The 14386-nt window shown below is 34.4% G+C and overlaps 1 protein-coding gene across 1 annotated transcript in view; it reads left to right on the top strand.

The window, feature by feature from the left end:
* The first annotated feature begins 1232 nt into the window (after positions 1–1232).
* Positions 1233–14386, top strand: part of LOC133633881 (cytochrome P450 4V2) — a 28781-nt gene continuing 15627 nt past the window's right edge. Inside the window, exons 1-4 of the mRNA XM_062026660.1 lie at positions 1233–1470; positions 1557–1669; positions 8838–8923; positions 12892–13082. Coding sequence (XP_061882644.1) covers positions 1281–1470; positions 1557–1669; positions 8838–8923; positions 12892–13082 — 580 coding nt within the window. The 5' untranslated portion in view covers positions 1233–1280. The remainder of the gene's footprint in view (positions 1471–1556; positions 1670–8837; positions 8924–12891; positions 13083–14386) is intronic.

Here is a 14386-nt window from a genome sequence, read left to right on the forward strand (position 1 = left end):
ATATATATATATATATATATATATATATATATATATATATATATATATATATATATATACATATATATTTATAAATGTATATAAATTAATATATAGAATGTATAGATATTATATATATATATTTATGTAAATTAATATATATAAATATTTATATATAAATATACATATATAGAATGTATATATATTATACACACACATATATATATATCGCATATTAATATATGTATATATATAATATACATATATATATTTATATAAATTACTATACATATAAATATGTATATATATAATATATATAATATATATTTATAAATGTATATACATTAATATATAGAATGTATAGATATTATATATATATTTCTGTAAATTAATATCTATAAATATGTATATATAAATATAATATATATATGAATATATATAAATTAATATATAGAATGTATACATATTACTATAATACATATTATTGTACATATCACATATTTATATATGTATATATAATATACATATATATTTATATAAATTACTATACATATAAATATGTATATATATATATATCTTTATAAAAATATATAAATTAATATATAGAATGTATATTTATAAATATATATAAATTAATATATAGAATGTATATGTATATATATACTGTACATGCTAACTATTAAATGTATTTACATATCAAATGTAATTATTTCATTAATACAGTAGATGGCGGATAACCATTATAAAACAGAGGATGTCGTTGTGGCTTGTACAGCCCTTTGAGACACTTGTGATTTAGGGCTATATAAATAAACATTGATTGATTGATTGATTGATAAAACACTAACAATACAGTCAGTGCGGCTTGTGAGTGTGTCACACACTCACTGAGTACATGGTTAACAAAAATTAAATAATTGTATCAAAAATGTACTAACAACCAGATTATAAATACACAATTTAATAAATATACTTGTTTTTTTTTTTTTTTAATATTGAAATTTCAGTGTGAGCTGAGGTGTAGAAGATACGTTGGTGTACCACCGACAAACTAAAGTGTTTATAAAAAGAATATGTACATTTGCTTTTATATCAAAGTTTTTCACCAGTATAAAACAATTGAGGGCCATACAATATATACAGTGTGTCTGGCACGTTTACATAACTTTAAAAAGTCAAAGTCAAAGTCAGGAGCAGATAAGTGTGTCTCCACCCACCAGAGTCACATGACCAGCCAGCATCTGGTACATATTATACACGCCCCACTGTAAGTGTTGTGGAACATTGTGAGTGAGCAAAGTATGGCGGTCCTACCCGGGAGTGTGTCCATGCCTGTGCTGGGCCTGGCGGTGCTGCTGGCGCTGGTGCTGCTGACCTTCAAGTACCTGAGCAGCTACCTGCGCACATGGATCCAGATGAAGCCCATCCAGGAGGTGGGGGGCACGTACCCCTTCATCGGCAACGCGCTGCAGTTCAAATCCAATGCGGGAGGTAAGGAGAGGCCAAGGGGTCAGCACCTGGTGAAGAGTGCAACACCAGAATCAGAACCAGAACCAGAACACGTCTTTTGTTTGCAGATTTCTTCCGGCAAATTATAGATTACACTGAGGAGTTCTGCAACGCACCGCTCCTTAAAATCTGGGTCGGCACCGTTCCTTTTGTGGTTCTCTTCCATGCCGAGACTGTTGAGGTGCAGTATATGGACTACTACTACTACTACTACTAACTTCTACTGACTTCTACTACTACTGACTACTATTACTACTGACAACTACCACTACCACTGTATCACCGACTACTGCTACAATATATCACCTATTACTACTACTACTACTCACAACTACTACTACCACTGTATCACCGACTACTACTACAGTATATCACCTATTACTACTACTACTACTGACAACTACGACTACTGACAACTACTACTACCACTGCATCACCGACTACTACTACAGTATATCACCTATTACTACTACTACTACTGACAACTACGACTACTGACAACTACTACTACCACTGCATCACCGACTACTACTACAGTATATCACCTATTACTACTACTACTACTGACAACTACGACTACTGACAACTACTACTACCACTGCATCACCGACTACCGCTACAGTATATCACCTATTACTACTACTACTACTGACTAGTACTACTACTGACAACTACTACCACCCCTGTATCACTGAATACTACAACAGTATATCACCTATTACTACTACTACTACTACTACTGACAACTACTACTACCACTGTATCACCGACTACTACTACTACAGTATATCACCTATTACTACTACTACTACTGACAACTACTACTACCACTGTATCACCGACTACTACTACTACTACAGTATATCACCTATTACTACTACTACTACTACTACTGTCAACTACTCCTACTACTGACAACTATCACTGACTACTACTACAGTATATCACCTATTAATACTACTACTATTGACAACTACTACTACCACTGACAACTACTACTACCACTGTATCACCGACTACTACTACAGTATATCACCTATTACTACTACTACTACCACTACTACTGACAACAACTACTACCACTGTATCACCGACTACTACTACTACTACAGTATATCACCTATTACTACTACTACTACTACTACTGTCAACTACTCCTACTACTGACAACTACTACTACCACTGTATCACCGACTACTACTACAGTATATCACCTATTAATACTACTACTATTGACAACTACTACTACCACTGACAACTACTACTACCACTGTATCACCGACTACTACTACAGTATATCACCTATTACTACTACTACTACCACTACTACTGACAACTACTACTACCACTGTATCTCTGACTACTACTACAGTATATCACCTATTACTACTACTACTACCACTACTACTGACAACTACTACTACCACTGTATCTCCGACTACTACTACAGTATATCACCTATTACTACTGACTACTACTACTACTACTGACAACTACTACTACTACTACTGAAAACTACTACTTCTACTGTATCACCTATTACTACTACTACTGACAACTACTATTACCACTGTATCACCTATTACTACTACTACTGACAACTACTACTACTACTGACAACTACTACTACTACCATATCACAGAATACTAGTACTGTGTCACCGACTACTACTATTTCACCTATTACTAATACTACTGCTATATCACCTACTATTTCTTCTATATCGGCTACTACTACTTCTACTCCTACTATATCACCTAGTACTACTATATCAACTACTACTACAATATATCCAACTATTTCTACTGTATGGGCTACTATTACTACTACTACTACTACTATATCAACTACTACTCCAATATCGCCAACTACTTCTACTAAATCGCCAACTACTAGTACTATATGGCTAATTAATTCTACTATATTTCCAACTATTGCTACTATATCGCCAATTATTTCAACTATTTTGCCAATTACAAGTACCATATAACAACCATCCATCCATCCATCCATTTTCTACCGTTTGTCCCTCTCGGGGGTGCTGGAGCCTATCCCTGCTGCATTTGGGCGGAAGGCGGAGTACACCCTGGACAAGTTGCCACCTCATCGCAGGGCCAACACAGATAGACTGTATGGCCAATTAATTCTACTATATCGCCAACTACTACTACAACTACTTCTACTAGAATATATCGTCAACTACCTCGACTATATCGCCAACTACCACGACTATATCGCCAATTACCTTACAGTATCACCAACTACTTTTACTATATCACCAACTATTCGTGTTATATGGCCAATTAATTGTACACTATTGCCAACTACAACTACTACATCGCCAACTACTTCTACTATATCGCCAACTACCAGTACCATATGGCCAATTAATTCTACTATATCGCAAGCTACTTCTACTTTATCGCCAACTACTACTACTATAGCATCAACTACACTACTATACCGCCAACTACTAGTGCTATATCGCTAACTACGATTACTATATCTGCAACTACATAACCTACTACTACTACATAACCTCTTGCTACTACATAACTTATTACTACTACTACTACATCGCCTCCTATTATTACATTGCCTAATACTATTCCTACATCCCTTACTACTACTATATCACCTACTACTTCAATATTGCATACTACTACTACATCGTCTACGGCTATTACTACTATTACTACTATATTACCTACTACTACTACTATATAATCTACTACTCCAATAACGTTAACTACTTCTACTATATCGCCAACTACTACTAAATCGCCAACTACCACTACTATTCACCAACTACTTCTACTATATTGCCAACTACCACGACTATATCGGCAATTAACTTACTATATCACCAACTACTTTTACTACATCGCCAACCACTCGTATTATATGGCCAATCAATTGTAGGCTATTGCCAACTACTACATTGCCAACTACTTCTACTATATTGCCAACTACTTCTACTATATTGCCAACTACTAGTACTATATGGCCAATTAATTCTACTATGTTGCCAACTACTAGTACTTTATTGCCACTTACCACTACTATATCGACAAATTATTGTACTATATGGCCAATTAATTCTACTATATCGCCAACTACTACTTCTATATCGCCAACTACCACTATTACTATATCGCCAACTACCACTACTATATCGCAAACTACTACTTTATCGGCAACTATCACTACTATATCGGCAAATTATTTTAGTATATGGCCAATTAATTCTACTATATCGCCAACTACTACTTCTATATCGCCAACTACCACTATTACTATATCGCCAACTACCACTATTACTATATCGCCAACTACTACTTCTATATCGCCAACTACCACTATTACTATATCGCCAACTACCACTACCATATCGCAAACTACTACTTTATCGCCAACTACCACTACTATATCGGCAAATGATTTTAGTATATGGCCAATTAATTCTACTATATCGCCAACTACCACTATTACTATATCGCCAACTACCACTACTATATCGCCTACTACTACTTCTATATCGCCAACTACCACTATTACTATATCGCCAACTACTACTTCTATATCACCAACTACCACTATTACTATATCGCCAACTACCACTACCATATCGCAAACTACTACTTTATCGCCAACTACCACTACTATATCGGCAAATGATTTTAGTATATGGCCAATTAATTCTACTATATCGCCAACTACTACTTCAATATCGCCAACTACCACTATTACTATATCGCCAACTACCAATACTATATCGCCAACTACTACTTCTATATCGCCGACTACCACTATTACTATATCGCCAACTACCACTACTATATCGCCAACTACTACTTCTATATCGCCAACTACCACTATTACTATACCGCCAACTACCACTACTATATCGCCAACTACTACTTCTATATCGCCAACTACCACTATTACTATATCGCCAACTACCACTACTATATCGCCAACTACTACTTCTATATCGCCAACTACCACTATTACTATATCGCCAACTACCACTACTATATCGCCAACTACTACTTCTATATCGCCGACTACCACTATTACTATATCGCCAACTACCACTACTATATCGCCAACTACTACTTCTATATCGCCAACTACCACTATTACTATATCGCCAACTACCACTACTATATCGCCAACTACTACTTCTATATCGCCAACTACCACTATTACTATATCGCCAACTACCACTACTATATCGCCAACTACTACTTCTATATCGCCGACTACCACTATTACTATATCGCCAACTACCACTACTATATCGCCAACTACTACTTCTATATCGCCAACTACCACTATTACTATATCGCCAACTACCACTACTATAACGCAAACTACTACTTTATCGCCAACTACCACTACTATATCAGCAAATGATTTTAGTATATGGCCAATTAATTCTACTATATCGCCAACTACTACTTCTATATCGCCAACTACCACTACTTCTATATCGCCAACTACCACTATTACTATATCGCCAACTACCACTACTATATCGCCAACTACTACTTCTATATCGCCAACTACCACTATTACTATATCGCCAACTACCACTACTATATCGCCAACTACTACTTCTATATCGCCGACTACCACTATTACTATATCGCCAACTACCACTACTATATCGCCAACTACTACTTCTATATCGCCAACTACCACTATTACTATATCGCCAACTACCACTACTATATCGCCAACTACTACTTCTATATCGCCAACTACCACTATTACTATATCGCCAACTACCACTACTATAACGCAAACTACTACTTTATCGCCAACTACCACTACTATATCAGCAAATGATTTTAGTATATGGCCAATTAATTCTACTATATCGCCAACTACTACTTCTATATCGCCGACTACCACTATTACTATATCGCCAACTACCACTACTATATCGCCAACTACTACTTCTATATCGCCAACTACCACTATTACTATATCGCCAACTACCACTGCTATATCGCCAACTACTACTTCTATATCGCCAACTACCACTATTACTATATCGCCAACTACCACTACTATAACGCAAACTACTACTTTATCGCCAACTACCACTACTATATCAGCAAATGATTTTAGTATATGGCCAATTAATTCTACTATATCGCCAACTACTACTTCTATATCGCCAACTACCACTATTACTATATCGCCAACTACCACTACTATATCGCCAACTACTACTTCTATATCGCCGACTACCACTATTACTATATCGCCAACTACCACTACTATATCGCCAACTACTACTTCTATATCGCCGACTACCACTATTACTATATCGCCAACTACCACTACTATATCGCCAACTACCACTATTACTATATCGCCAACTACCACTACTATATCGCCAACTACTACTTCTATATCGCCAACTACCACTATTACTATATCGCCAACTACCACTACTATAACGCAAACTACTACTTTATCGCCAACTACCACTACTATATCAGCAAATTATTTTAGTATATGGCCAATTAATTCTACTATATCGCCAACTACTACTTCTATATCGCCAACTACCACTATTACTATATCGCCAACTACCACTACTATATCGCCAACTACTACTTCTATATCGCCGACTACCACTATTACTATATCGCCAACTACCACTACTATATCGCCAACTACTACTTCTATATCGCCGACTACCACTATTACTATATCGCCAACTACCACTACTATATCGCCAACTACTACTTCTATATCGCCAACTACCACTACTATATCGCCAACTACTACTTCTATATCGCCAACTACCACTATTACTATATCACCAACTACCACTACTATAACGCAAACTACTACTTTATCGCCAACTACCACTACTATATCAGCAAATGATTTTAGTATATGGCCAATTAATTCTACTATATCGCCAACTACTACTTCTATATCGCCAACTACCACTATTACTATATCGCCAACTACCACTACTATATCGCCAACTACTACTTCTATATCGCCGACTACCACTATTACTATATCGCCAACTACCACTACTATATCGCAAACTACTACTTTATCGCCAACTATCACTACTATATCGGCAAATTATTTTAGTATATGGCCAATTAATTCTACTATATCGCCAACTACTACTTCTATATCGCCAACTACCACTATTACTATATCGCCAACTACCACTACTATATCGCCTACTACTACTTCTATATCGCCAACTACCACTATTACTATATCGCCAACTACTACTTCTATATCGCCAACTACCACTATTACTATATCGCCAACTACCACTACCATATCGCAAACTACTACTTTATCGCCAACTACCACTACTATATCGGCAAATGATTTTAGTATATGGCCAATTAATTCTACTATATCGCCAACTACTACTTCTATATCGCCGACTACCACTATTACTATATCGCCAACTACCACTGCTATATCGCCAACTACTACTTCTATATTGCCAACTACCACTATTACTATATCGCCAACTACCACTACTATATCGCCAACTACTACTTCTATATCGCCAACTACCACTATTACTATATCGCCAACTACCACTACTATATCGCCAACTACTACTTCTATATCGCCAACTACCACTATTACTATATCGCCAACTACCACTACGATAACGCAAACAACTACTTTATCGCCAACTACCACTACTATATCAGCAAATTATTTTAGTATATGGCCAATTAATTCTACTATATCGCCAACTACTTCTTCCATATCGCCAACTACCACTACTACTGTATCGCCAACTACCACTACTATATCTGCTACTACATAACCTACTACTACTACTACTACATAACCTCTGACTACGACATAACCTAATACTACTGCTACGACATCGCCTCCTATTATTACGTTGCCTAATACTACTCCTACATCCCTTACTATTAACATATCATCTACTACTACTTCTTCAATATTGCATACTACTATTACTACATCATCGACGGCTATTACTACTACTATTACTATATTGTCTAATACTATTACTACTCTATCGCTACTACTACTACTACCATATCACCTACTATTACTATTACTACTATATCGTGTACTACTGCTACTAATACTACATCAACTTCTGCTAATACTACTACAACTATATCATCTACCACTATTAATACTCTATCGCTACAACTACTAAATCACTACAACCACTACTATATTGCCTAATGCAACCACTACGATATCGCTGCCTACTACTACTACTACTACTACTACTACTACATCTACTACAACTACTTCTACTACTACTACTTTTTCACTGTTGTGTTTTTTGTTGCAGCCAGTGGTGGGCAATCCGGTTCACATGGACAAATCTTATTCATACAGCTTCCTCTATCCTTGGCTTGGAACTGGTCTGCTCACCAGGTATGGGAACACCTGCAAAGTGAAACAAAAATAGCATTATTTTTCATTATTATTATTGATCACATACAAATCTAAGGAGAAGTGGATGATATTCATTGAATTGAAGAATAAATCATCATAAACATGACAGCGGTGAAGCATTTGGAGCGTAGCACTGCTAGTCTGCATGGTACCGAAGCAGTAGGAGTCCGGCAAAGAACGGTAACATAATAGCACAGCTGACATTTATCCATGATAACATGGAGAAGCTGCTGATGGTGTATTTGACGGAGAAGCAGCTGGAAGGAGATACCTACTGTATACTGCATGTTATTAATACTTCATAAAACTAATTTGTACTGTTTAGTTTTTATACAATACATCTTATCTTGTTTTTCTTTTTAAAGGCCATGTTACTCTACATGTAAACATGGTGCTGTTTTGGGGGCCAATTTACAGTTAATACCTGTGATCGGCCAGTATAAAACCCTCATCGGAAATTATTACTCATCTAATTATGCAACATTTTTATCAAAATGTGACAATACACAATATAATTTTTTACCCATGAGTGTGCTGCATTCTTTATGGGAAATATCTCAGGGCAATTAGGAATAATAATGCATTAAAAATCAATATGCTGAACTCTACAAGTGTTAAATTTGTCAATCAGTTCGGAAAAATAAAGATTTTTGCAGCTTTTTGTAGAACAAAATGAAACAATAGCTTAATATCGTAGAACAAAAGTTACTAAAGTGCAGCACTGTATCAAAAAGTTGGCTTTTTTTGTCATTATTGGAGATCAAACTACAGTCAATAATAGTAAAAAGTACACACGTGTTGAAATAACACAAACATATAAACAATATTATAGAAACAGCCTCGTTACCATACAACAGTGATCAAATATGATGAAATAGAGTGGATATTGGACAGTTATCTCCCAAAATGTAATTAATCATAAAAACATAATTTTACATAAATATTAAACATAAATAAAATCCCACAAAAATTATTGGGGATCCAAAAGGGTGCTACTCATATTTTTTTTTTTATATATGTCATGTACTATGTATATGAACATGTATATTTTCACGCTTAAATATCTAGATCAACTTCAGGTCTATCTGTCTATATAAAGGAAATCAAATGAAAATGTTAATGGTGTATGCCCTTTTTGTTAAAGAAAACCCTATTTTTTATGGCAAAATCCCCAAATATGCAATATTTTCCCACTAAAAAAAATTCAAAGTGGAAAATGTATGTGAAGTAATTGAAGCCTTAGGTCAATCATTTATAACAACATTGGTTTTAATTCATAATTTTGTTTTTAACAGTGACTGTTAAAAAACCCCTCTAAAATTATTTTGTGTGAAAAAGTCATATCTTTTTATTCACTGAAGTCTCGAGATCAACTTAATATCTATCTGTTTGTACATTTTTTTTCGTGTATGTGTGTATTTTTTATGCCCTTTTTGTCATAGAAAACATCGTTTTTTTTAAATGGCAAACACAAAATATGCAATATTTTCCCCAAAAATATTTCAACGTGGAATATTTGATGTGAAGTAATTGTAGCGTTGAATAGGTAATTAGTTATTAATAACATTGATTTTACTTCATTCATTTTTTTTTTTTTTAGCAATGACCGTTTAAAAGCCCTCACTAATATTTTATAAGTGTTAAAAATAAGTTGGATATATATTTTTTTCACCTAAGTCGCAATATCAACTCATATCTATAAATTTTTTGGTGTGTGTGTATCTGTGTGTATTTTTTACGCCCTTTTTCTCATACAAAACTTTTTTTTTTTAATGGCAAACACAAAATATGCAATATTTTTCCAAAAAATATTTTAAAGTGGAATATTTGATGTGAAGTAATTGGAGCCTTGAATAAGTAAATAGTTCATAACAACATAGATTGAATTCTTTTTTTTTTAGCAATGTCCGTAAAAAAAACAAAAAAACACTAAACTTCTTGTAAGTGTTAAAAATAAGTCATACATTTTTTTTTCCACTTAAGTCTCACGATCAACTTCATATCTATACATTTTTGTTGTGTGTGTGTGTGTATTTTTATGCCCTTTTCTCATACAAAACTTAGTTTTGTTATTGCAAACATACAAAATATGTAATATTTTCCCCAAATAATATTTCAAAGTGGAATATTTGATATGAAGTAATTGGAGCCTTGAATAGGTAAATAATTTATAACATTGATTTTGATTTATTATTATTTTTTGAGTAATGACAGTTTTAAAGTAAAAACAGCCTGCATGGCAGATTTGTGTTATTAGTCAACATTGATTTTAATTCAAAATTTTAATTTTTAGCAATGACCATTTAAAAAATCCCCCCACTAAAATTCTTATAAGTGTTAAAATTAAGTCATACATCTTTTTTTGTCATTTAAGTCATCAACTTCATATATATACATTTTTTTGGTGTGTGTGTGTGTATTTTTTATGCCCTTTTTCCTCATAGAAAACTTATTTTTTTTATGTTAAACACAAAATATGTAATTTTGTTCCCCCAAAAATATTTAAAAGTGGAAGTAATTGGAGCCTTCAATAGGTAAATAATTTATAACAACATTGACTTTGATTTATTATTATGTTTTGGCGTAATGACAGTTTTAAAGTAAAAACAGCCTGCATGGCAGCTTTGTGTTATTAGTCAACATTGATTTTAATTAATTTTTTTTTTTTAGCAACGACCGTTTAACCCCCCCAGACACTCTAAAATTCTTATAAGTGTTAAAAATAAGTCATACATTTTTTTTTTCACTTAAGTCTCGAAATAAACTTCATATCTACACATTTTTTGGTGTGTGTGTATTTTTTATGCCCTTTTTCCTCATAGAAAACTTAGTTTTTGTATGGCAAACACAAATTATGTTATTTTGTTCCCTGAAAAATATTTTAAAGTGGAATATTTGATGTGAATTAATTGTAGCCTTGAATAGGTAAATAATGTATAACAACATTGACTTTGATTCATTATTATTTTTTGAGTATTGACAGTTTTAAAGTAAAAACAGCCTGCATGGCAGCTCTGGATTATTAGTCAACATTGATTTTTAAAAATTTTTTTTTTTTTAGCAATGACCATTTAAAAAATCCCCCCACTAAAATTCTTATAAGTGTTAAAGATAAGTCATACATTTTGAGTCATCAACTTCATATATATACATTATTTGGTGTGTGTGTGTAATTTTATGCCCTTTTTCCTCATAGAAAACTTAGTTTTTTTATGGCAAACACAAAATATGCACTATTTTCCCCAAAAAAATATTTCAAAGTGGAATATTTGATGTTAAGTAATTGGAGCCTTGAATAAGTAAACAGTTCATAACAACATTTATTTTAATTCATTATTTTTGGCCTTTTAAAAAACCCCATCACTAAAATTCTTATAAGTGTAAAAATAAGTCATACATTTTTTTTTTTTACTTAAGTCTCGAGATCAACTTCATAGCTATACATTTGTTGGTGTGTGTGTGTATGTGTATTTTTAATGCCCTTTTCTCGTAGAAAACTTAGTTTTTTTAATGGCAAACACAAAACATGCAATATTTTCCCCAAAACATATATCAAAGTGGAATACTTGATGTGAAGTCATTGGAGCCTCGAACAGGTAAATAATTTATAACAACACTGACTTTCATTTATTAGTACTTTTTGGAGTAATGACAGTTTTAAAGTAAAAACAGCCTGCATGGCAGCTTTGTGTTATTAGTCAACATTGCACCTTTTTGTTGTTCTGTTTGCTCTTTTATTCCACTTGTTTATGTTTTTTTTGTAACAGTACTTATAAAATGTGCCGCACTTTGGACACGTCTGCAGTGCATGTCATATTTCAGTCATATCAGACATTTCATATCTACAGTATGTCAAAAACGACATGTAGTCTCTCTTTTGCTGGAAAAAAATACATTTAGTTCAATCTATTTACCATCAAAAACACGCTTTTCTCTACTTTTACCAGCACAGGCTCAAAGTGGCGCGAGCGTCGCAAGATGCTGACGCCCACATTCCACTTCACCATCCTGCAGGATTTCCTGGAGGTGATGAACGAGCAGGCCGAGGTTCTGGTGAACAAGCTGGCTTCCCAGGCGGGGCGGGGCCCCTTTAACTGCTTCAACCACGTGACGCTGTGCGCGCTGGACATCATCTGTGGTCAGTGCACGAGGCCCCAACTACTTCTTATTAACATGCAATAACCAGATCCAGGTTGATATCGATTTGTGGTCCGAGTACAAAGACATGTGACCCAGGGCACACATGACTGCAGTCTGTATTTGTACTGGTTATTCAAACACTGCCATGGTGGACCTGGTTCATCATAACAACTTGCAGCTTGTAGCTAGGATGTGAATCTTTGGGCACCGAAGGATTGTACACACAGCGTATTTCCGTATATAAGCCACACCCACTAAATTGTAGAAATGTTCTATATTAGCCCCACCGGACTGTAAGCCGCAGATAAAGTGTATACGTTGTGAAATGAGTTATTTACCTAAAAAGATGTAGTAAATGTTGATTTACCTTAATACCTTAATTGTTTCCAAACAGTTCCTGTCACAGGGCAGTAAAACGGCTGATCAAACAAAACAGAAATCATCGTCATGGACCCACGAGCTGCTGAAGCTAGCTCTCCAATCAGCTAAACAGACTCAGTAACTCCACGGTGACGTTTTGGTGACTTTACGAAACTGAAACAATACAAAAAGAATGTAAGTTAATAATACTAACACAACCACTTGTAAACGTGTTAGCATATTAGCCAATGCTCATGTCGCTAGGTTCTCTACATTGCGATATTTGGTAGAAATATGCATGAAAACACTTCCGACAGTCATCACACACGGGACGGTTTAGTAAGTAAGAATAGTTTGAGATATATTGTAAAACTTACAAACGTTGCTTTGGAGTGATGAATGAAGAATCCATACGAGCAGAAACGCGATTGAGGGCAAGAAGACCGAATTGTACTTACGATTGAAAGCTCTAGTCTGAACAGAAAGGCGATGCAGCATTGCAGAGCCTGCAGTGAGTGAACTCGTCCAAAAGATGGCGCCATAGCACAAACAATAACACACCTATTTAGTGTATTTGCTTTTTTTTGTTTTTTAACTATTTGCATTATGGCTGTCAGCGAAACAAAAAATCCATAAATTAGCCACACCGTTTTATAGTATAAACTGCAGGGTTCAAAGCGCAGGAAAAAACTAGTGATATATATATATATATATATATATATATATATATATATATAGTACAGGCCAAAGGTTTGGACACACCTTCTCATTTAGTGCGTTTTCTTTATTTTCATGACTATTTACATTGTAGAATGTCACTGAAGGCATCACAACTATGAATGAACACATGTGGAGTTATGTACTTCGCAAAAAAAGATGAAATAACTGAAAACATGTTTTATATTCTAGTTTCTTCAATATAGCCACCCTTTGCTCTGATTA

The sequence above is a fragment of the Entelurus aequoreus genome, linkage group LG18, assembly GCF_033978785.1.
Source record: "Entelurus aequoreus isolate RoL-2023_Sb linkage group LG18, RoL_Eaeq_v1.1, whole genome shotgun sequence".
Classification (NCBI taxonomy): domain Eukaryota; kingdom Metazoa; phylum Chordata; class Actinopteri; order Syngnathiformes; family Syngnathidae; genus Entelurus; species Entelurus aequoreus.